This window comes from Podarcis liolepis (assembly GCF_965112155.1).
Source record: "Podarcis liolepis genome assembly, chromosome: 2".
Classification (NCBI taxonomy): Eukaryota; Metazoa; Chordata; class Lepidosauria; order Squamata; family Lacertidae; genus Podarcis; species Podarcis liolepis.
This window is the reverse complement of record NC_139555.1, coordinates 107,712,155-107,736,504: the sequence shown is the minus strand read 5'-3', so window position 1 is coordinate 107,736,504 and position 24,350 is coordinate 107,712,155. Positions and strand designations below refer to the sequence as shown.

Genomic DNA, 24,350 nt, shown 5'->3' with positions numbered 1-24,350 from the left:
GAGGTGGCCAAAATATTGGAGTCTCAGCTTCAGGATCAGTCCTTCCAGTGAGCACTCAGGGCTGATTTCCTTCAGAATGGAGAGGTTTGATCTTCTTGCAGTCCATGGGACTCTCAAGAGTCTCCTTCAGCAGCATAATTCAAAGCAAGGTTTGATTAAACTTTGCCAAATACTGAAATCGCCTGGATTTAATTATTCTAATGAGCCAAGCCACATCTGCAGAGCTGGCTGGAAGGGCCATTAGCAGGGGACAAAGACCAGTGATGGCCCATCAAGGAAACCATCAGAGGACAAGAGTGCCAGGAAAGGGGAGTGGGCCCTCTTCCTTGATAGGGGCTAGTGGGTATAGACAAAGCCAGGTTCAACATTGAATGATCGTTGCAGAGAACACCATGTGAGCTGGGGATGACAGTCTGGAACCAAGAGACAGAGGGTGGCTTTTTTTGATGTCCTATGAATCCACTGCTTCCTTTAAGGGGGAAGCCAGACCCTCATAGGACATGAATGTTGGGACTGAGAGTCGTCGATTCCCAGAAACAACAGGGTGAAATGTCCAGAAGCTGGGCTTGTCACTCTGAAGCTTCTGGGCTGGACAAAGAGAGTTGTTTAGTCTGATCTTTGCTCTCTTAGTGTGAGAGACGGTCTGGCAGCTTTTAGAGCTAGGCCTGGAGCAGTTTGAACTGGAGGGATCTGATAGATGACTGTAAAATTTGTAACCATTACGCTCAAGAACGAGAGTAAAGGACTTCTGCCTGTACAGAATTGTTTCCTGTGGTTTATTTCTACGCTCCCTGCTAGACATGGGACTCCTACACTATTAGACGCTGCATGATATTCTGCTGCAAAGGAAACTTGGAAACCTGGTACTGGACCCAAAGGAATAGTTTTGGTTGCCTAGGGAAACTCCAGCAGGTCTTTGGGGCTCTGACAACCCCCCAACAGATTCTGATTAAACCCAACAGCAAAAGCTCTGTGATCCCTCCATCTAGGTGCAGTTTGTATGTAAACAATACCATATGTCATAAAGAGACCAGTCTCTACTGTCAGCGTCAGATTTAGGGCTGTTGGTGGTTCCTGAGGAGGCGCAAAATTGAGATAAGGAATAATTGAGGTGATCTATAGGGGACACCAAATTTTGGCCTTGCTCAAGGTGCCAGATTACCAAAGTCCTCCCCTGCTGCTAGTACCCAGTGTGGTGTAGTGGTTAGGAGCGGTAGACTCGTAATCTGGTGAAATGGGTTCGCTTCCTCACTCCCTCCACATGCAGCTGCTGGGTGACCTTGGGCCAGTCACATTTCTCTGAAGTCTCTCAGCCCCACTCACCTCACAGAGTGTTTGTTGTGGGGGAGGAAGGGAAAGGAGAATGTTAGCCGCTTTGAGACGCCCTAGGGTAGTGATAAAGTGGGATATCAATAATAATAATAATAATAATTTATTATTTGTACCCCGCCCATCTGGCTGGGTTTCCCCAGCCACTCTGGGCGGCTTCCACAGAAACCAAGAAACCCTAAAATATCATACATTAAAAGCTTCCCTGAATAGGGCCGCCTTAAGATGTTTTCTGAATGTCAGGTAGTTGTCCATCACCTTGACATCCGATGGGAGGGCATTCCACAGGGCGGGCGCCACCACCGAAAAGGCCCTCTGCCTGGTTCCCTGTAGCTTCGCTTCTCGCAATGAGGGAACCGCCAGAAGGCCCTCGGCGCTGGACCTCAGTGTCCGGGCAGAACGATGGGGGTGGAGACGCTCCTTCAGGTATACTGGGCCGAAGCCGTTTAGGGCTTTAAAGGTCAACACCAACACTTTGAATTGTGCTCGGAAACGTACTGGGAGCCAATGTAGGTCTTTCAAGACCGGTGTTATGTGGTCTCGGCGGCCGCCCCCAGTCACCAGTCTAGCTGCCGCATTCTGGATTAGTTGTAGTTTCCGAGTCACCTTCAAAGGTAGCCCCACGTAGAGCGCATTGCAGTAGTCCAAGCGGGAGATAACTAGAGCATGCACCACTCTGGCCAGACAGTCAGCGGGCAGGTAGGGTCTCAGCCTGCGTACCAGGTGGAGTTGGTAGACAGCTGCCCTGGATACAGAATTGACCTGTGCCTCCATGGACAGCTGTGAGTCCAAAATGACTCCCAGGCTACGCACCTGGTCCTTCAGGGGCACAGTTACCCCATTCAGGACCAGGGAGTCCTCCACACCAGCCCGCCCCCTGTCCCCCAAAAACAGTACTTCTGTCTTGTCAGGATTCAACTTCAATCCATTAGCCGCCATCCATCCTCCAACCGCCTCCAGGCACTCACACAGGACCTTCACCGCCTTCACTGGTTCTGATTTGAAAGAAAGGTAGAGCTGGGTATCATCTGCATATTGATGGACACCCAGTCCAAACCCCCTGATGATCTCTCCCAGCGGCTTCATATAGATGTTAAAAAGCATGGGGGAGAGGACAGAACCCTGAGGCACCCCACAAGTGAGGGCCCAAGGGTCTGAACACTCATCCCCCACCACCACTTTCTGAACACGGCCCAGGAGAAAGGAGCGAAACCACTGTATAACAGTGCCCCCAGCTCCCAACCCCTCTAGACGGTCCAGAAGGATGTTATGGTCGATTGTATCAAAGGCCGCTGAGAGATCCAGCAGAACTAGGAAACAACTCTCACCTTTGTCCCTAGCTCGCCGGAGATCATCAACCAGTGCGACCAAGGCAGTTTCAGTCCCATGATGAGGCCTGAACCCTGATTGGAAGGGATCCAAATGGTCCGCATCCTCCAGGCGTGCCTGGAGTTGTTCAGCAACCACACGCTCAATCACCTTGCCCAAGAATGGAAGATTTGAGACTGGGCGATAGTTGGCCATACTGGCCGGGTCTAAAGATGGTTTTTTAAGAAGCGGTTTAATGACCGCCTCTTTCAGCGGATCTGGGAATGTTCCCTCACAGAGGGAAGCATTCACCACCCCGCAGAGCCCATCGCCCAGCCCTTCCCGGCTAGCTTTTATAAGCCAGGATGGGCAAGGATCAAGGAGACAGGTGGTTGGTTTCACTCGTCCAAGCAGCCTGTCCACATCCTCGGGGGTAACGGATTGAAATTGATTCCATGCAACTTGACCAGACAGGGCTCTAGCACTCTCCCGCCCCAGCCCTGCTCCCACGGTGGTGTCTAGCTCCTTCCGAATATGAGTGATTTTATCTGCAAAAAACTTTGCAAAATCGTTGCAGGAGATCTTGGGGTCTTTACAAGGCCCCGATGGTAAAGGTGGTTCCGTTAAATTGCGGACCACCTGAAAGAGTCTCCTGCTACTATTTTCTGCAGATGCAATAGAGGCGGTGAAGAAAGTCTTCTTCGCCGTCGCTATCGCCACTTGGTAGGCTCGACGTTGAGCTCTAACCTGTGTCCGGTCAGATTCGGAGTGAGTTTTCTGCCACCGACGCTCTAGCCGTCTCAGCGATTGTTTCATTGCCCTCAGCTCTGAAGAAAACCACGGGGCTGTCCGGGCTCCATGCAATCGGAGAGGGCGCTTCGGAGCCAGACAGTTGATAGCCCTGGTTAACTCCGCATTCCAGCGGGCCACCAGGGAATCAGCTGAAAGGCCATCAACATGGGATAAAGCATCCCCTACCACTCTCTGGAAACCATTTGGATCCATTAAGTGGCGGGGGCGGACCATCCGAATTGGTCCCACCTCCCTGCAGAGGGGAAGGGTCGCGGAGAAGTCCAGTTGCACCAGGAAGTGATCTGACCATGGCACTTCTTTGGTTTCATTTTTACTTAGTGTCAGATCACCCACGTCGCTAGAGGTGAATACCAGGTCTAAGGCATGTCCATGACTATGAGTTGGGCCCAGCTTATTCAGGGACAGCCCCATGGAGGCCATGCTTTCCACGAAGTCCTGAGCGGCCCCTTGTAAGGTCGTGTCGGCGTGGATGTTAAAATCCCCTAGGACAACCAAACTAGGTGTCTCCAGGAGAACATCCGCCACGACCTGAAGCAGCTCGGACAGGGAATCCTTGGTGCAGCGGGGAGGTCGGTACACCAAAAGGAATCCTGTACTGCCCCTATTGCCCAACTTCCAGAACATGCACTCAGAAAACTGGGTCTTCCCAGTAGGACGCCTGGTGCAGACTAATGACTTCCTAAAAATCACTGCAACCCCCCCTCCCCGCCCACATGACCTGGGTTGCTGTGCGTAAGAGAAACCTGGTGGGCAAGCGGCAGCAAGGACGGGCCCATCTGTCTCATTCAACCAGGTCTCTGTCACACAAGCCAGGTCAAATCCTCCATCCACAATCAGGTCGTGGATGGCAGTGGTTTTATTCACCATTGACCTGGCATTACACAGCAACACCTTCAGGTTATGTGGGTTTCCCCTGTTGATTCCAGTATCCATCTGGTCAAGGCCAGACCCGGAGGCAGGGATAGTCTTCAAACAACGACTAAACCTGCCTCCTCGGTAATGACATGGTCTGGTCTTAGCGTAACTCCGCCTCCTGCCCATGATCACCGAGATCGGATGTCCCAGTGCTTCCCCCCCTGTGGAACTTGTCCCAGCCATCGTGTTGGCTGGGGCCTCACTCCCAGGCAGCCCTGATCCCACCCCTTAAAAACAAAACACAAACTATACAGAACCAATAAAACAACAGAAAACAAAAACAGAACAATTACACTAAAATTAATCCCCAACCAAATATCCATTACACCCACCCACCCCCAGCAAGAGAAAAAAGGAAAAAAAGAAATACAAATTTAAATTGCCACCGACTGCTTGAGGACATTTTAAAACACATTGGAACAGGGAAGCAATTGCAGAACACTTCCCAGCTTCCCCAAAAGTTTGTTCCAAATAAGGGCCTGGGCCACGCCCCCTGGGCCAGTTGGAGAAGGCCCTGGAAGGGAGCAGGCCCTGCAGTCCTCACCCAGCCGATGGTCCGAGGCTTCCCTGCAGCAGGAGTCCCTTTATAGCCGGGAGAAAGGGCCTGGGCCACGCCCCCTGGGCCAGTTGGAAAAGGCCCTGGAAGGGAGCAGGCCCTGCAGTCCTCACCCAGCCGATGGTCCGAGGCTTCCCTGCAGCAGGAGTCCCTTTATAGCTGGGAGAGAGGGCCTGGGCCACGCCCCCTGGGCCAGTTGGAAAAGGCCCTGGAAGGGAGCAGGCCCTGCAGTCCTCACCCAGCCGATGGTCCGAGGCTTCCCTGCAGCAGGAGTCCCTTTATAGCCGGGAGAAAGGGCCTGGGCCACGCCCCCTGGGCCAGTTGGAAAAGGCCCTGGAAGGGAGCAGGCCCTGCAGTCCTCACCCAGCCGATGGTCCGAGATTACCAAAGTCCTCCCCTGCTGCTAGTACCCAGTGTGGTGTAGTGGTTAGGAGCGGAATAATGTACCCAGTGTGGTGTAGTGGTTAGGAGCGGAATAAGGAATAATTGAGGTGATCTATAGGGGACACCAAATTTTGGCCTTGCTCAAGGTGCCAGATTACCAAAGTTCTCCCCTGCTGCTGATCTTTGCTCTCTTAGTGTGAGAGACGGTCTGGCAGCTTTTAGAGCTAGGCCTGGAGCAGTTTGAACTGGAGGGATCTGATAGATGACTGTAAAATTTGTAACCATTACGCTCAAGAACGAGAGTAAAGGACTTCTGCCTGTACAGAATTGTTTCCTGTGGTTTATTTCTACGCTCCCTGCTAGACATGGGACTCCTACACTATTAGACGCTGCATGATATTCTGCTGCAAAGGAAACTTGGAAACCTGGTACTGGACCCAAAGGAATAGTTTTGGTTGCCTAGGGAAACTCCAGCAGGTCTTTGGGGCTCTGACAACCCCCCAACAGATTCTGATTAAACCCAACAGCAAAAGCTCTGTGATCCCTCCATCTAGGTGCAGTTTGTATGTAAACAATACCATATGTCATAAAGAGACCAGTCTCTACTGTCAGCGTCAGATTTAGGGCTGTTGGTGGTTCCTGAGGAGGCGCAAAATTGAGATAAGGAATAATTGAGGTGATCTATAGGGGACACCAAATTTTGGCCTTGCTCAAGGTGCCAGATTACCAAAGTCCTCCCCTGCTGCTAGTACCCAGTGTGGTGTAGTGGTTAGGAGCGGTAGACTCGTAATCTGGTGAAATGGGTTCGCTTCCCCACTCCCTCCACATGCAGCTGCTGGGTGACCTTGGGCCAGTCACATTTCTCTGAAGTCTCTCAGCCCCACTCACCTCACAGAGTGTTTGTTGTGGGGGAGGAAGGGAAAGGAGAATGTTAGCCGCTTTGAGACGCCCTAGGGTAGTGATAAAGTGGGATATCAATAATAATAATAATAATAATTTATTATTTGTACCCCGCCCATCTGGCTGGGTTTCCCCAGCCACTCTGGGCGGCTTCCACAGAAACCAAGAAACCCTAAAATATCATACATTAAAAGCTTCCCTGAATAGGGCCGCCTTAAGATGTTTTCTGAATGTCAGGTAGTTGTCCATCACCTTGACATCCGATGGGAGGGTGGGTTTCTTAGTTAATTCTTACACTATTAATATGAATGTTCAGTATGGTTCTTTTTTAAAAAAGGAAAAAGGTTAGGATGGGATGGTTTTAAATATAGGCCTGGTTAACTGGTTAGCCTACTTTTGTTATTTTTCTGGGATGGTGTTTTTTTAAAAAAATAATTCTTATGCTATGAACATTATCTGTATCATTTTTGTTCAGTATGGTACTTTTAAAAAGTTTTTAGGATGCCTTTAATCTTCTATGAAAAGCAATTTAATAAACTAAATGTATCATAACAGAACTGCAGCATAAAAAGTTGAGTCAAAACAAAGGTTAAAGGGATTTTTAAAATAATTTTATTGACGAATTAATGAAATGAGTGAAAGACGGCAATGGTGACAATGGAGATATCAAATCGCAGGTTTATTAAACATAAAAAGCTAAAGAGAAAAACCTGAGGAGTTACATGCTAATAAATAGTGTGGTTAATATAAACTAAGAATCAAAACCAGACAAAATATGGCCTTGCATTTAGCATGCAAGTTTTTAAAACTGCAAAATGCTGAGTGAGGGAAGAAGCTGATGATTATGAGAATCACAAAATGCGGTGAAGGATTTAACCCTTTCCACCTTTGCTTTGGTCCCGAGGATAATCCCTCTGAAGCTGCAACTTGCATTGGGAGGAAATTCCCCATTGGCACCACCAAGAGGGTGCAAAATTAAAGTAAAATTATTTGCATTATTATAGTGCTTCTTTTCTGTACTGGATTATAAAGCTATCATCTGCACAGTCAAACCAAAACACCTTGGTCCTTTGTTGAAGGGGAATGTGGGACAGCAGCCTGGGATGGAAACAGACTTCCAAAGACAATGTGCACAGAAATGATATCCGCTGCTCTTTGGGACTAACACCTGGACTCCTGAGTACCCAGGCAAAGCAAGGCAAGGCAAGGCAAGGCAAGGCAAAGCAAAGCAAAGCAAAGCACAGGCCAAGAACCATGTGTTTTAAGAGCACAGCTGGAGGGGAGCTGATGAATTTCCAATCCGGAAAAAGGGGAAAACTTCCTCCCCTTCAAAATCAATTGACTGGAAAATAAACAGGCGGGTCTTATCTTCAGCATCATAAAAAGCCACAGTTCCTGCTTCATAGTTCAAAGAAACTTGGATCTCTACTGGATCCTCTTCTGGCTCCAAAACGGTAGGAGGTGAAGTCAGAGCTTTGTACTGATCATAACTAAAGCCCACTGCCCAGATCCCTTCATCAGGTTCAAAATCAATTTCTCTATCCCTCTCCACAGACTCACTGGCTACACCCACAGCCCAATGGTCAACATCCTCAACATCCACTGTCCAATAATGTTTCCCAGAGCTGAATCCCTGCGTTCCAAGCACACAGCGGGCGTATTCAAACCTCTTTGGGTTGTAGGGGAAGTCCTGGCGGACATCTCCCCACCGTACTGATTTTCCATCCGAAGACACGATATACCGGGGATGGGCTGTTTCCGGATCCAACACCACATTTTCTGAAAGAGAACAGGAAGCAGGGCAAGACAAACGCTTAACAGAATCGGTTACTTCCGTAAGGTAGTGTACCAAGCTCGCAAATTGCACGCATTCCTTAGAAGGGGAGAAATGCAGAACCAATTAGGTCAATTCATACAACCAAGGGACACAGGTGGCGCTGTGAGTTAAACCACAGAGCCTAGGACTTGCCAATCAGAAGGTCGGCAGTTCGAATCCCCACGACAGGGTGAGCTCCCGTTGCTCGGTCCCTGCTCCTGCCAACCTAGCATTTCAAAAGCACGTCAAAGTGCAAGTAGATAAATAGGTACTGCTCTGGCGGGAAGGTAAATGGCGTTTCCGTGCGCTGCTCTGGTTCGCTAGAAGCGGCTTAGTCATGCTGGCCACACGACCCGGAAGCTGTACGCCGGCTCCCTCGGCCAATAAAGAGAGATGAGCGCCGCAACCCCAGAGTCGTCCACGACTGGACCTAATGGTCAGGGGTCCCTTTACATACAACAAAATTTGCATGGCAAGAATACAGGGGCACATGCAGGGTGAGAGTTGAAAGCTTGGAGACTGCGTGTGCAGAAACAAAGATGGAATTTACATTCACTGCTTCACCCACGTCTGCCTCTGGCAGGGGCAAAACTAGGATTCATTTCACTAGGGTCAAAGGCTCAGTTTGACTGCAAGGTGGGTGTCTCAATGGTGCCCCTCTGAAGGCTTCATAACAGGAAAAAACCCTGTAGCTATGGCTCTGTTTCTGGCACCACCCAGCATGGCCTGTGGTCCTTGGAAGGCTATCTTGAGAGACAGCCTTCTCTCAAGGCTGGATTGTTTTTGTACACAACAGCAGCAGCAGCAGCAAGGATGCTGACTGCCAAGGGGTGGAAAGGAGATAAAATTCCATCAGAAGAGGAGCGGCAAGTAAAACTGCTTGAATAAATAGAACTAGCGAAAATGACGGAGAAGATCAGGGATCGACCGACCCCAAAGTTTAAAAAGGAATGGGAGATTTATAGACAAGATTTAAAAGAACATTGTCCCCATATTAAAACTTTAGAATGCTTTGAATAACTCTCGGAACTGCGTAAGGGATTTAATACAGGCTATGTTTGTTGAAAAATAAAGGAAAGGAACAAGGAAATAAAGAACCCACACCAAGGAGGTCGGAAGTCAATGGCTGAAATATTTTTGTGTTTCCGCATTGTACTGTTTTATTTTATTTTTCTTATTTGTGAATTATGTGCTGTTTTATTGGGTGTGTGGGTGTGGGTGCAGTTTATAAACCAATAAAGATTTTTTTTTTTTAAGGAAGGCTGTCTTGAAGAGAATGTGGCTCTTGAGCTGGAAAATGGTTAATGTAACCCTTTCCACAAACCGATTTCCCCTGATCTAAGTCCCCCTTAAGCTATTTACTTCCTAGGGTGGTGGTGGTTTAGACTGGAGTGAGAGCCCAGGGACTAACTCGCTTCCTCCGCCCCTCAGCACTGCTGCCAGGGCCTCAGTTCAGTTTGATCTCCCCCTGCAGCAGCTTATATCTGAAGACAGAAACGTCAGGAGATCAAATGCTGGAACTCTCCAACATCTGGCCTGTTTTTGCTCTCCAGAACTAGCAGCTTACCTCTTATCCATTTTGATTTGACCGTGTTGGATTGAGAACAGTTGGGCTCAGGACAGTCTAGGAGGAGAAAAGAGAGCAAGGTAAAACGTCCATCATAAGGCTAACAGAAGGGACCTTGCAGCCTGTTTAACCACGCACCAATGAAGCATTGTTGTTAACTACAGTAATCATTCATAATAGTTATTGACTAATGCATGAATCATGTTCCTAAGGCTAACTGACAGAGGAACAACATCTGTGATATGATGAATGATTCTATTAAAAGCAAGGGCAGCTGTAGTGGTAAGAATGACAAACAGGATGATTAAGTGAATTCTGGGTAGCCAGGAAGAGGAGATGGGGCACATGCCACACACTTTGGGTAGCAAAGGAGGAGGAGGAGGAGTTTGGATTCGATATCCCGCTTTATCACTACCCAAAGGAGTCTCAAAGCAGCTAACATTCTCCTTTCCCTTCCTCCCTCACAGCAAACACTCTGTGAGGTGAGTGGGGCTGAGAGACTTCAAAGAAGTGTGACTAGCCCAAGGTCACCCAGCAGCTGCATGTGGAGGAGCGGAGACGCGAACCCGGCTCCCCAGATTACGGGTCCACTGCTCTTAACCACTCCCCCCCCCCCACATACTTAAGGTGCACAACTTGCATAATGGTGACTCGATAGCAATAGACAAGAATGGGGAACTGGCCAGATTGTTCTCTCCTCCATCCCATCACAAGCCAGATTTGACAATCCCCTGATGTCATAATCATGTCAGGTGACCCCCTCCCCCCACTTCATGGGTCTAACAGAGAGCTTTGCAAGGGGCTTCACTAGGCCAGACTCTCAGCTAATTACCAGGCCTTGCAAGATGCTCAGCAAAGCTCTCTGCAAGACCAAACTATCAGCTGATAGGGGTTTTTTTCAGAGTTCTTTGCACAGGGCTTCTCAGGCACTGCTGATTAGCTTACAACCCCCCTTTTGACTGAGCCTGGTCATTAGCTGCCCTGCTCCTGATGGCGGGTAACTCTACAATTCTATTACAGTGGTACCTCGGGTTAAGTACTTAATTCGTTCTGGAGGTCCATTCTTAACCTGAAACTGTTCTTAACCTGAAGCACCACTTTAATTAATGGGGCCTCCTGCTGCCGCCACACCGCCGGAGCACGATTTCTGTTCTTATCCTGAAGCAAAGTTCTTAACCTGAAGCACTATCTCTGGGTTAGCAGAGTGTGTAACCTGAAGCGTCTGTAACCCGAGGTACCACTGTAGTTCTATCTATAATCAGAGTGGTCCAAGGTCGCTTAGTGGGTCTTATGCCTGAATGGAGACTCGACACTAGTCGTCCCAGGTCTTAGTCAGACCTTTTATCTAACCCATCAAACCACACTAGCACAAAGCCACTCACTTTTTCTAATAAGGAGCATCATGGGGGGGAAATCTATGGCTGCTGGCATCACCCTGCTACGCTTGTCTTAAAGGTACAATGCTGGTGACAGTGCTGCATCACATGTTTCCTCCCTGCAATCCGATTTAGGGTTCTCTTTTACAAACCTCTGACTCTCCTCAGATAACTCGTCAAAGATGCACTTTCTTGAGAGAATTTCCTCAGCCTTTCCTTCATGTCTCCAGAAGCAGGAGTAGCTGGAAACTGAAATTTCTCTGTCTCGCATCTAGTGGGAGAAAGCAAGATAGTCAAAGGACCACCCTCAATCTAGTTGTACAGTCCCTTATTTTAACTGCCACCTTTTTTGATTCACAAAGGCTCACTTGCAGCTTCATCCACCACTTGATAGCATAGGGGTGCTATGATGGTAAAAAGTTCAATTTCGGCCTCATAGTTAATGGCACAACGGTGAATGCTGAAGTGTAGGAGCCTTATAGCCGTGCCGCCTCCAGCAAGCTTTTGAGTTCTCCAGAAATCTCTGGCCATTTCTAGATTACCTGCTTATTGAGCATACATACATGCCAATTTGCTTCAAAGGAGATTGGATGACATTGGTTGAGCATTCATCCTGATTCATTTACTAGTGAAGTCAAAGCAAGCATCACCCTATCACAATAAAATAAGAGGGTGATGTATTCCCATTATAGGGGAGTGGGACTAAGGGCAGGAAGGCCCTTAATGAAACCCAAAAGCCCTGCCTCACTGACTCACCATTTTAGCCCAATGATGGTTCCCTGCAGCCTTAAAACAGTAGCTAAGAGGCCATTAAAAGGGTAGTTGGGGAGGGGAGAGGGGGCCCCAAGTAAGTCAAGCAAAAGCAGAAGGTAGGTACCTGTCCAGTATGCTTCCAATACCCTAGAAGTGAAAAGAGCAAAGACAATTTAGCTATATTTTGCACACGGTGTAATTTCAATTTAATGGGCGACATCCAATGTTAATAATACTCAAAGCTATTGGTTTCAATGGGTCTGCTCAGAGTATGACTTTGCTGGACGCCAACAAATTATCATTATCATCATCATCATCTCTCTCTCTCTATATATATATATATATTAGAACTATTGTTTCTCTCTTTGCTATGTTTCAATGCCCTTTTATTGATTTTACACTGCTTCGTGCGGCTTTGTATTAACTTCTGTGCTAGGCTGCTACTGCCTCAATTGTTTTATCCAATTATATTTGATTTTAATTGATTTTAAGTTGTGAACTGTGTAGAATGTAGAGTCATACCTCGGGTTACAGACGCTTCAGGTTGCGTGTTTTCGGGTTGCGCACTGCACTGAACCCGGAAGGGGTTACTTCTGGGTTTTGGAGCTTTGCGCATAAGCGCCAAAACGTGACCCACGTGTGCGCAGACGCGGCGCTGCGGGTTGCAAATGTGCCTCCCGCACGGATCACATTCGCAACCCGAGCGTCCACTGTAGTTAATTGGGTGGTATGTAGTTACCAAAAAATGGATGAACAAAGCAGTTTTGAGCCTCTTTCCCACTGTTGCTGTGCCTGTGCGAAAGACAAAAATGTTCTTGTTATCAGATTTCTTCAACCCACTGATTGTCGTGCAGGAAGGTGGATTTACAATTGTAAACTTACCCTACGTGACTTCACAATGGAGAACTGTGGTCACAAGCACACTATACATTAAGGCACACGGCTTCAACCAAAGAATCCTGGAAACTAAGCTAGTTTTTCCCCTATGACATATCTAGCTAAACTCAAAGTCCCTAAGCACCAGAGTGTCGGATTCTCAGGCCTCAGTCAGAGGTAACTGGCCACTCTCCAGGCACTAGGCTTGAGATCCTTGTTGACCTCCCCGTCTGCGTCTCCCGGCAGGATACAGGCAAGGTCACAATCGGCGATCCCACTCAGCTTGAGAGGGACACGCCATTCCTCCCTCCTCCCTGCTTCCCTCAGGGAGGGGAAAGAGACAGACAGAAATCTATTTACATGTCTTTATTTCTGTCTTTGCAGCAGTACAGAGAAACACGTCTGCACTCTCCAGTCTCCAACAGTAGAGAGAGAAACTCCACCCCTGTACTTCCAGTACAGGTCAGATGACACTCTGAGCTAACATCCGGTGCTCAGTGCAGTGAATAGACTGCCCCTTTGTTCCCATGGTACAGTCCCAAACATCAACATCCTGTTTTGCTTTGCAGACACCTGCAGCTCGCTCTTGCATTGCTGCTTTTTCCTGACACAGAGGACCTTTGGCTGATGTCATGGCCTCCCCTCAGCTGTCATTGAAGGCGGATACAGGAAGATTGCTTATCTGGAGAGGCAGTGCCCTGTGACTGTGGACAATCAGAAACAACAGAGCATGTGCTTCTCCAGTGTCTTTATTATAGACATTCATACTAGCCTCATCTTACCAACGCTGCATAAGTACCCAGGGCACACAGGACAATTCTATACCTCCCTACTTTCAGGTACCAACCCTGCTACAACATACATTGCCAGATTCTGCACGGCAGCGCTCAAAATTTGTTGGATGACCTGTGCCGCAAACTAGATATAATGGGCACTCTTATTAAGAGTGCTCTGTAGACTGATAGGTATAGTCTCACACTCTTTCACTCTTGTCTAATGTTCCTAACCCTTCTTTTAGATTTTCTTAGCTTCTTTTGGATTCTTATAGACTTTTAAAATATATTTTCTGCTTTAACTCATTTTAGTTTTGGGGTTTTTTAAAGGTTTTGAACAATTGTATCCCACCCTCCTTATGCTGGCCTATGACCGTAATAAAGATTTGTTGTTGTTGTAAGCTAGTTTATGGTGCTTGAGACTGTAACTCTGCTACAGTTCCTAGGACTATTTAGATAGAGTCATGCACTTTCAAATGCATTGTATGAATGTGACCACAGAAAGGGAGAGGGGTGGCTGGTTCCCCAAACTAACACTCCACCGGGATTCAGAGTCTGCGTATTGCCTGATATGCAGGCTACTATGAGTTCTCTCATAAACGCATGAAACAACTAAAACAAAATCTATATAATATGAAAAATTATTTAACTCTACTAACAGAGAATATTCATTTTTCTCACATGTGCATGAGAATTTCTTTAGGTTTGATTGTTTTCTAATACCATCTTTCTTCCAACATATACTTATCCCCTGTATGACTTCTTTGATGGACTGAGTTTGACTCTCTCACTGAACTTCTTTCCACATTCTCAGCACTGTTGTGGCTTCTCCCATGGATGAATTCTTAGATTGGAAGTGAGATCGGGGCTCAGAATGAAGCTTTTTCTACATTCCAACTAGTGATACGGTTTCTCCCCTGTACTAATATTTTGATGGAAAGTGAGACTCATCTTGGAATTGGAAGCTCTTTCCACATTCTAAGGATATAAAATGGTTCCTCCCTACTATGAGTTATTTCATGTGAAGTGAGACTTCTCTTATGAGTGAAACTGTTTCCACATTCTAAGGAAGGATATGGTTTCTCCCCTGTATGGATTCTTTGATGGGAAAGATTAGAACTGCTGAATTTACATGGTTCAGCGTTCCATCAATTACCTCATTCATTTCAGTCTGCTTTACATACCTGGATTTGCATTCTATGTTTGTATATAAAGGGTAGGAATAAAGTGATAATTACAAAATAACTTGACAGTCACATGTCCACTAGCTTCTTTGGCTTCAAAAAACATGGGATTCAATCCAACGCTATAGTCGTTCTACCCTTTGTCGTTTTTCAAGAGATTTGGGACTTTGAAAGTGGTTGCAACTCCAACTCATTCTGAGAATGATGAGGGATGCATACTCAATGAGAACTTACTTGCAAAAAAAATCAACCATCGGTGGCCATTTTTCTTATAAACCATTGCTTATCACACATGCAGTGAGCTGCTGGCCAGCTGCCTCTGCCAACCAATTTGTGTTGGCTATGAATCAATATTGGATTAGAATACCAGCTCCAAAAAATCTTTTGCCGATTGGCCACCCTTACCTGCCATCTCACCAATCAAGTCACCGATGCAGGATATTTCTGTCATGAATACATTCTGGTTCAGAATACTAGACCTACCTCTAAGAATTCATCTGGTGATTGAGTGCCCTTCTTTTCTATATCACCAATCAGATCGTTGATGTAGGATATTTCATCCTCAAATTTGTTTGCATAATCATTTCTTCTCTTCTCAATCTCCCTTTTTATGTCTTCCAACCTGGCCAGCTGGCGTTGCTCTTGTTCCTCCAAAAACTGCCGCTGTTGTTGGAATTCAGACACAATCTCCCCCCTCTTGGCTTCTGCCTCTTTCTACAATGGAGAGATACAACTGACAATGGGATGTTCTAATAGATTGCCCAATCCAGATCCTAATAATATCACATTGGAATATATATCACATACTCAGTGGGGGCTTTTCCTAGAAAAATAGGTGCTGGTACTCACCGTGAAATTGTTATAGCAAGTGTCACACTTTTTAACAACAACAAAAAGATGTGCCGGTACTGCGTAGCCCCTGGAAAAAAGCACTGCACGTAATTGGAATTAAATTGATTAACGTCTCTTTCAGGTGTTCACATCAAATGTTAAGAAAACATATGAGGGTGTTAAATGAACACACCAGCCATTCACTGAACAGAAACTAAAATGGGATACAGGATAACATTAAAATATTTCAACTCCTGTGACTGTATTTTTTAAACTGTTTTCAATCATGAATTTTAAATTGTTTTAAACCAACCTGGGGCCTGCTGGTGAAGAGGGAAAAAAAAAGTCATTATCATCACATGGTACAAAAAGGTATTAACACAGGCACCATGCAAACCTATTCCACAAATTGGGGGCCACCAGCAAAAAAGCCCTTTCTCTGTCGCCCTCCATGCTTCAGAATGAGGGGGCATTTGGGAAAGTTGGTTTCAGTGCCAAACCCAGGCCTAAAGTGAAATGGATCCAGAAAATCTGTTTCACCCATAAATCTTGACTTGAAAGCAGCCTCAAACATATTCCAACTTCATGATCACAACAATATCAAGGCACTTATCTAGTCCTTTCCCCTTCCTAGATACTACAGTAATGTAAAATATAACATAGGTCAGGAGAATGTGGATCCTTATCAAATCACACTCCCAATGTACACAGATCCTTGCTCTCAAATGATAACGTTTCCAGTGGTGATCAGCTCACTGTAGACAGGCCTTAAAAGGAGGAGTTATGCACATGGGTAGGCAAACTAAGGCCCGGGGTCCGGATCCACCCCAATCGCCTTCTAAATCCAGCCCATGGACGGTCCGGGAATCAGCGTGTTTTTACATGAGTAGAATGTGTCCTTTTATTTCAAATGCATCTCTGGGTTATTTGTGGGGCCTGCCTGGTGTTTTTACGAGTAGAATGCGTGCTTTTATTTCAAATGCATCTCTGGGTTATTTGTGGGGCATAGGAATTTGTTCATTCCACCCCACCCCCCCAAATATATATAGTCCAGCCCACCACATGGTCTGAGAGACGCTGGACCAGCCCATGGCTGAAAAAGTTTGCTGACCCCTGAGTTATGCCAGTTCTTACCAATAGGTCCTGGCACGGCTTCTCACCATTTGATTTAACCGACAGAATCTTGCTTCTTTCTTTTTTCAGTTCCTTTAGATGTCCAAGTAGCACACCCTAAGGACAGACAATGGGTCATATGGTAGATTTAAAGTTTCTGCAGACTGAGAATGTTTTATTTACAACAAGCAGCAGACTTGAAAATGTTTATAGGACGGGATAGGGGGAGCCTGCAGCTGACCAGAAGTTGTTGGGCTCTCAACTTCCATCAGCTGCTACAGTGGCACAGCTTGGCACAGGTCCCAGGAAAGTGGCCAAAACAAAACACGCCCACTGTTGTAAACAAAAATTGCCCTTTTCCCTTATGGGGTATCCAAGAGCCCATATAGAGTCCTTACATAGTTTCCCCATTGGTAGGAGAGAATAACAGAGGTCAACCAGAGAATATTGAGAAGCAAAGCAGCTAGTAAGCCTGATCTTTACTGATCTGTTGCAACAGGGTGCTCCCCTCACCTGCAGGAGAGAGGAGGAACCCAGAAAAATGGCATGCAAGGCCTTATAAAGACTTTTGAAATTCCCACCCTGTAGATCAAGACCACCCCCAGAAACATCATACCTACATCACAGAAGGGGTGTAACCTAAGACCACCCCTCAGATACATCACACCTACATCACAGAAAAGGTGGTCTAAAACAGAAATTTTGAATGTTGTTTTTCTCCTGTCCTTTATCTCATGTCTGGCAGGTTACTTGATTGGATTTCCTGGAGAGCCTGGCTAGTCTTTTCTAATGATAGATACTTAGTTCCTGGACTAAGTCACAGGCTCACACCCTATTCAAACACAGACATACCCTTAAGACAGGATTTGTGAAGGAAAAGACAATGGGGAGGCTTTTCCATTTTCCTTTGACCTTGCAGAGAAAACATTTGGTCAGTTTGGGACAGTTTGGGAATCAAAATGGTTCCAGGTCGGTCTTCCTGTGCTGATCTATGTATGTGCTTGGTTGGTACACTTATGAACATTGCCATATGTCTAAGACCATAAAATTCCTATCACAGGATCCACCCAGGCTCTTTTACAGAATCTGGATTTTAATTTTTTGCATTATTAAAAAAATAAAGCACTTCATGTGGCAACCTGTGAAAAAAAAATCCAAAAAACAAAAAGGCAACTGTTATGTACTGAGTTGAATAGGACCCAAACTGAAGCAGTCTGATTGGTCCTAGAACAATAGGATCCAAATTGCAGCAGTCTGATTAGTCCTAGAACAATAGGATTCAGAATGCAGCAGTTTGATTGGTCCTAGAACAATGCAGCAGTATGATTGGTTGGCAGGAACCACCCAATCCTGCTCCAGATAGAAGTGAATCCACAACCTGATTGGCTTACAGTAGAATTCCGGAATTAGCCAATCATGTGCAGCCCATTGTGTAAATAGTGTATATAAAGCAGATACTGTGAGGGGACTTTTATTCATTCCTCCTCACCACTATGAGCTGAATAAAGAGCATGAAATCACTTTGCGACTCTGAGTATATTTCACTGGCGACGAAGGTGGGATCCCGCTGAGCTGACTGCCACACACAGCACCGCAGCACCGCCACCTGCCGCACCGCTGCCTCGCACCGTGTATCCAGGCTTCAGCTCCGGGACACAAGGAACTCAGAATGGCAGCCAACAGCAGCTTCTCGCCATTCAACCCAGCATCTGGAGACTGGGAAGCGTACGCCTCCCGTTTCACCTTCCTCCTAGAAGCCAAAGGGGTCACCGACGAAGAAGACGCCAAGAAGAGGGCGATATTCTTCAGTGTCTGCGGAGAGGAGACGTTTGAAATCGCCCGGGCTCTCCTTGCGCCTGAAGACGTCGCTACTGTTCCATACAAAACAATAATGGAACAGCTGAAGGGGCACTTTTCACCGCAGCCCTCAGTGGTGGCTCGTCGAAATGCCTTCTACGCAAAGCGACAAGCCCCTGGGGAAACCATAACTGGGTTTGTGACCTCTCTCCGCCAAGCCGCCCGGTTCTGCAACTTCTCAGAGCTGGAGAACATGCTTCGTGACCGCCTCGTCGGTGGCCTGAAGGATGAGAAGCTGCAACGACGCCTCTACGCTAAGAAGGACCTAACGTTCCAGGTCGCTCTGGAGGAGGCCCTGGCAACGGAAGCTGCCGAGAGGTCGACACAAGAGGCACGGCCGAGCCTGCCACCCCAACCGAGGGTCCACCATGAAGACCTCACCGACGACTCAGGATCTGACAGGGAGGAGGTGCACCGAGTACAGCAGCGCACTCAAGCAGTGCACAGACCACAGCTGTCTCGACGAGAAGGAGGAAACTGCGCAAGCTGCGGGGAGAGTCACGAGAGGAGGACCTGCCGTTTCCGCAACGCAGAGTGCAGGCAGTGCAGAAAATCGGGACACATCGCCCGGGTGTGTCGGGCTCGGCCCACCCGACACCAGGCATCAGATGACCAACCCAAGAGCCCCAGGTCCCGGGGCCCAACGCACCAAGGCAACTCGACGGAGCTCACGGACTGCCAGGTATACCAGTTGCCCCACCCCAACGTAGAGAAAATTTATGTAGAGGTACAGATAGAGGGGGCCCCATGCCGCATGGAGCTTGACACGGGTTCAACTCTATCCATAATCTCGGCAAAGACCTTAAGGAAACTGTGTCCTACTGGGGGTCCCAAACTCAGGCCGGCCCCATTCACCCTCCGGGACTTCCAGAAACGTAAGGTCCCCACAATGGGGGTGGGGACCTTCAGGGTGCAATACCGAGGGCGGACGCGGCAACTGGACTTGCTTGTGGTCAAGGGCCCCTACATTAGCTTACTGGGATTGGCATGGTTTGGACCACTGGGGCTAGCCATCACTGGGGTGAACCACACTAGCTTACAAGTGGACGTGGACGCCATATGCAAGGAATTTCCAGGGGTTTTCGACGGGAAATTGGGACAGTATACGGGGCCCCCCATTGCGCTACAGCTTGACCCCGCAGTACGACCGGTCAGGCTCAAGGCCCGCCGGGTCCCGTTCGCCTTGAAACCCCGTATAGACGAGGAATTGGACCGACTCGTGGAGCAAGGAGTGCTGGAGCCGGTGCCTAATGCCCCCTGGGAAACTCCAATCGTCACACCCGTCAAGCCTAATGGTTCGGTCCGCATCTGCGCAGACTACAAATGTACCATAAACAAGGCCCTCACGGCCCACGCATACCCAGTGCCAGTGGTCAGCCATGTCCTTGCCACCCTGGCTGGGTCGAAAATTTTTGGCAAGCTGGACTTGGCCCAAGCATATCAACAGCTGCCAGTAGATGAGGCCACAGCAGAGGCACAGACGATTGTGACGCACAGAGGAGCGTTCAGGGTAAAGCGGCTGCAATTCGGGGTCAGCGTGGCACCAGGCATATTCCAGAATCTAATGGACTCTCTCCTCAAAGGGATTCCTGGTGTCACCCCCTTCTTCGATGATGTGTTGATTGCCGGGCCCACACCAGAGGAGTTTGAGGACCGCCTCCGCACCGTTCTGCACCGTTTCCAGACGGCGGGTCTCAAGGTGAAGCGGGAAAAATGTCTACTAGGAGTGCCTCAGGTGGACTTTCTGGGATTTATGGTGGACGCAGAAGGGGTCCACCCGACTGGGGACAAGGTACGGGCCATTTGTGATGCCCCAGCGCCCAAGAGCAAGACTGAACTTCAGACCTTCTTGGGACTATTGAACTTTTACCATTCCTTCCTTCCCCACAAGGCGGCGGTAGCGGAGCCCCTACACAGACTCCTGGACAAGCGGGCCCCTTGGGTGTGGGGCCAGCGCCAGGAGGCCGCATTCCAGGCAGTCAAGGACTTGCTTGTCTCAAACTCTGTCTTGGCACACTTCGACGAGAGGCTGCCGGTGGTGCTAGCATGCGACGCCTCACCATATGGCATTGGCGCTGTCCTGGGGCACCAACTCCCGGATGGAAGAGAGGTACCGGTGGCGTACTTTTCCCAGACACTCAACGCAACCGAGCGGAACTACTCGCAAATTGACAAGGAGGGTCTGGCAATCGTGAAGGGAGTAAAAAAATTCCATGATTTCTTGTACGGGCGGCCCTTCACCGTGGTGACTGACCACAAGCCGTTGCTTGGCTTGTTTGCCCCCGAAAAGCAGACCCCCCAAGTGCTGTCTCCTCGCGTCCTCAGGTGGTCAATTTTCCTTGCCAGCTACCAGTATGCACTGATTCACCGACCTGGGAAGGCGATGGGCCATGCGGACGCCCTCAGCAGGCTACCACTGCCGGAAACAGGCCCTGACCCAGCACCTGCACAAGAGGTTATGAGCCTGGAGCTGCTTCCCGACCGCCCCATTCAGGCACAAGAAGTTGCACACCATTCCAAGAAAGATAGGGTCATCTCCCGGGTCCTGGACTGGGTGTGGAGGGGATGGCCCAGCAGCAGTCCCGGGCCAGAATTCGCCAGCTACACAAACCGCAAACATGAACTGTCGGCCCACAAGGGGTGCCTGTTATGGGGAAGCAGAGTCGTTGTTCCCCAGCCCCTCCGCAAAAGGGTCCTCACAGCCCTACACGAGACACATCCAGGGGTAGTAAGAATGAAGGCCCTTGCCAGGAGTTATGTGTGGTGGCCGGGGATTGATGGAGAGATAGAGGCCTGGGTCAAACACTGCCAGGCCTGCCAAGAATCCCGCCCAGATCCCCCAAGGGCCCCAGTCCAGTCCTGGGAGTCCGCCCGAGCACCATGGTCACGCCTGCATGTGGATTTCGCTGGCCCCTTTCAGGGGAAAACATTCTTCATAGTGGTGGACTCCTACACCAAATGGCTGGAAGTCGCACTGGTACCGTCCACTTCCACGTCCGCAGCCATCCGGGTACTACGCAGGCTGTTTGCAACCCACGGGCTCCCTGACACTCTCGTCTCAGACAACGGGACTGCATTTACGTCAGGAGAATTCCAAACCTTCACAGCACAGAACGCCATCCGCCACATCCGTTCGGCACCGTTCCACCCTGCCACCAATGGCCAAGCAGAACGCATGGTGCGGACCACCAAAGACACCCTTCACCGCATGACGCAAGGGGACTGGGAGTACCGCCTTGCCACATTTCTTCTAGCACAGCACAGCACCCCCAGCTCAACAACTGGCCGGAGCCCCGCTGAACTACTAATGGGTCGGCGCCTTGCAATCAGATTGGACCGCCTTCACCCCGATAGAGCTCAGGATGAGGTAGTGGTGGGGGAAGGCAGGAACCCCCGGACCTTCAAGGCCCAGGACCCAGTGTACGCAAAGAATTTTGGGGCAGGCCCAGCATGGGTACCCGCCACAGTCACCAGGGTCACTGGCCCAGTGTCGTACGAGGTGCTAACGGATGGGGGGCAATGCTGGCGCCGCCACTGCGACCAGATACGGCGACGATTCCCGGGAGAAACCCAGGAGGAGGACAGGTCAGAGGAGTCCCAAGGGAACAGCGGGGCAGTGAGGCCCATAGAGCAGGAGGGGCCAGCAGGAGAGGCAGAATCAGTAAATACAGAGAGGACCCATGAGGCCGAAAGGACACCGGAACCAGAACCACGACTGAGCGAGCCGGTTGCACCAGACCAAACAGCCCCATCACAGCCCGCATCCTTGGAACACGAGCCAGAACCTGGAGCCCGGACCAGGGAACACCCCAGGCCGCAACGCACACGTAGGCCGCCGGCATACCTTGAGGACTATGAATGCGACCTCCCGGGCAGGACTGGAACTTAGAGGGGAGGGGTGTTATGTACTGAGTTGAATAGGACCCAAACTGAAGCAGTCTGATTGGTCCTAGAACAATAGGATCCAAATTGCAGCAGTCTGATTAGTCCTAGAACAATAGGATTCAGAATGCAGCAGTTTGATTGGTCCTAGAACAATGCAGCAGTATGATTGGTTGGCAGGAACCACCCAATCCTGCTCCAGATAGAAGTGAATCCACAACCTGATTGGCTTACAGTAGAATTCCGGAATTAGCCAATCATGTGCAGCCCATTGTGTAAATAGTGTATATAAAGCAGATACTGTGAGGGGACTTTTATTCATTCCTCCTCACCACTATGAGCTGAATAAAGAGCATGAAATCACTTTGCGACTCTGAGTATATTTCAGCAACCATTTCACTAGAAATGTTATGGCAAGGAAGACCCCGAGACAGAAACAGCTGTGGCTGCTTAAGACAGGAATTGCCAACCTTTGGGGGCCAATGGACACTTTGGAATTTTGAGGGGAAATTCCTGTAAACCCGTCACAAAATGGCTGCCACACTTGAAAGAGGCTGGCCCACAAAATGGTGTGGTGAGGCTGCGCATTATTGAGGGCGAAGGGTGGGTCTCTGGAAGTATCAAATATCAACCTTTGCAGAGAGCTCTGCGAACGACCATCACACTTCAAACAGGATTAGCACAGTGTGATTTGAAACTAACCCTGATTGTAGATTTAAAACACCAGCTCTGAAAAAGGGGAGGAGAAATATACCAAGTGAGGTGTTCACCTTCTATATCTGGGGAGGCTACTCACCTGTGACCCTCAAGGTGCTGCTACCCTACAACTCCCATCACCCTTGCCTGGGTTTAATGGGAGCTGGGCTCAAAACCCCTGGAGGACCACAAGTTCCCTGTCCCTGTTCTATATCGTGGTTAGATTAGAGATATCACAACTGCACCGGGCATACACATGCAATTGCATTCTTTGCTAAAATGCACCGTCATTACCTTGTAATCTGCAGCAGCTCTTTCTGGGGAAATAACACGGTGGCTTCTGTGAGCCTTGGATCTCTCGCAAAACATGCAAATAAGGGTATTTTCTGTTGTGCAGAACAGACTCAGAGGCTTCTTGTGCTCCCTGCACATTTTCTCCCTTCCTGGACTTTGCTCCAGCTGCAGACGGAGCTGCTTAGCCGCTTCCACCATGTTCGCCAGGCGCCGGTTGGGTTTCAGGCTTTGCAAGGAAGCTGTTCTTCTGCAATCCGGGCAGCAAATGGAAGCTCCCGATCTTTTCCAATACTTAGTGATGCAGGCTCGGCAAAAGTCGTGCTGGCACTCCGTGATCATGACTGGATCCTTGAAGTAATCCAAACAAATGGAACAAGTGACTTCGTCCTGAAGGTGTTTTGCTGGATCTGCGGTAGCCATGATCGCCCAAGAAGCAGCAGCAGCTGTTTTCCGAGAGCTGGAGAAGAATAGGCAAGCTCAGTTTCGCTTTCGTGTTCCTGCAATCGGGCGTTTCGTTTCTTCCCAGGCAGAAAGCCTGGGAGAAGAGGAAGGAGTACTTCTACGTTGAGGCACTGACGCGGGAAATGGTGGAAAGCCTCTTGCTACTTTTGACCCTAGTTAGCAGATTACTAATTAACTCAAAAGTATGAAATCGCTTTATTGGGTCACAGCTGCTGGCCAGCTTTCATTCAATACTCCTCTCTTGCAAGATGCAGCCCAAACACTTTCTCCGTTTAAAATATCCAGCCCTCATTATGGTGGTGGTGAAGGGTTGCTTAGCAGCTTCGTCATACATCTTTAAGGCAAACACATTCCCCTTCTCCCAGGCCTTTCAAACCTTGTGTTTGCTATTATTGTTATAAGAAAAACTGCTCCTCTTTCCTTTCTGGGGTATTTCAGGAGCCCATATAGAGGGTTTCCTATTGGCAGGAGAAAAATAACAGAGTATTTTGAGAAGCAAAGCGGCTAGTAAACCTGATCTTTATTCAAGGAACTGTTGCAACAGGGTCCCGCCCAACAGGGAAAACACTGAACAGTAACTTTTGAAATTGCCCACCCTGTAGTCCAAGACCACCCTCCCAAAACATCATATATACATTACAAAAGGAGGCCATCTACAGCAGAAA

The 24,350-nt window shown here is 48.6% G+C and overlaps 2 protein-coding genes across 4 annotated transcripts in view; both read right to left on the bottom strand.

Moving 5' to 3' along the window:
* The window catches only part of LOC310701851 (uncharacterized protein), a 100,918-nt gene that overhangs the window by 10,308 nt on the left and 66,260 nt on the right, over positions 1–24,350 (bottom strand). The window lies entirely within an intron of this gene.
* LOC310701607 (E3 ubiquitin-protein ligase TRIM39-like) overlaps positions 1–24,350 on the bottom strand; it is a 35,932-nt gene that overhangs the window by 11,265 nt on the left and 317 nt on the right. Inside the window, exons 2-8 of one of the 3 annotated variants that reach the window (XR_014523076.1) lie at positions 23,224–24,143; positions 16,516–16,611; positions 15,034–15,264; positions 11,842–11,864; positions 11,117–11,235; positions 9,589–9,645; positions 7,133–7,984 (exon numbers count right to left, since the gene is read on the bottom strand). Coding sequence is in view for 2 of the 3 variants with exons in the window: in XM_083492760.1 (XP_083348886.1) it covers positions 7,467–7,984; positions 9,589–9,645; positions 11,117–11,235; positions 11,842–11,864; positions 15,034–15,264; positions 16,516–16,611; positions 23,224–23,643 (1,464 nt within the window). In the remaining variant the exon portion in view is untranslated. Of the gene's footprint in view, positions 1–6,794; positions 7,985–9,588; positions 9,646–11,116; positions 11,236–11,841; positions 11,865–15,033; positions 15,265–16,515; positions 16,612–23,223; positions 24,144–24,350 lie in introns of those variants that run through there. The other 2 variants (XM_083492760.1, XM_083492759.1) reach the window with 2 other exon arrangements.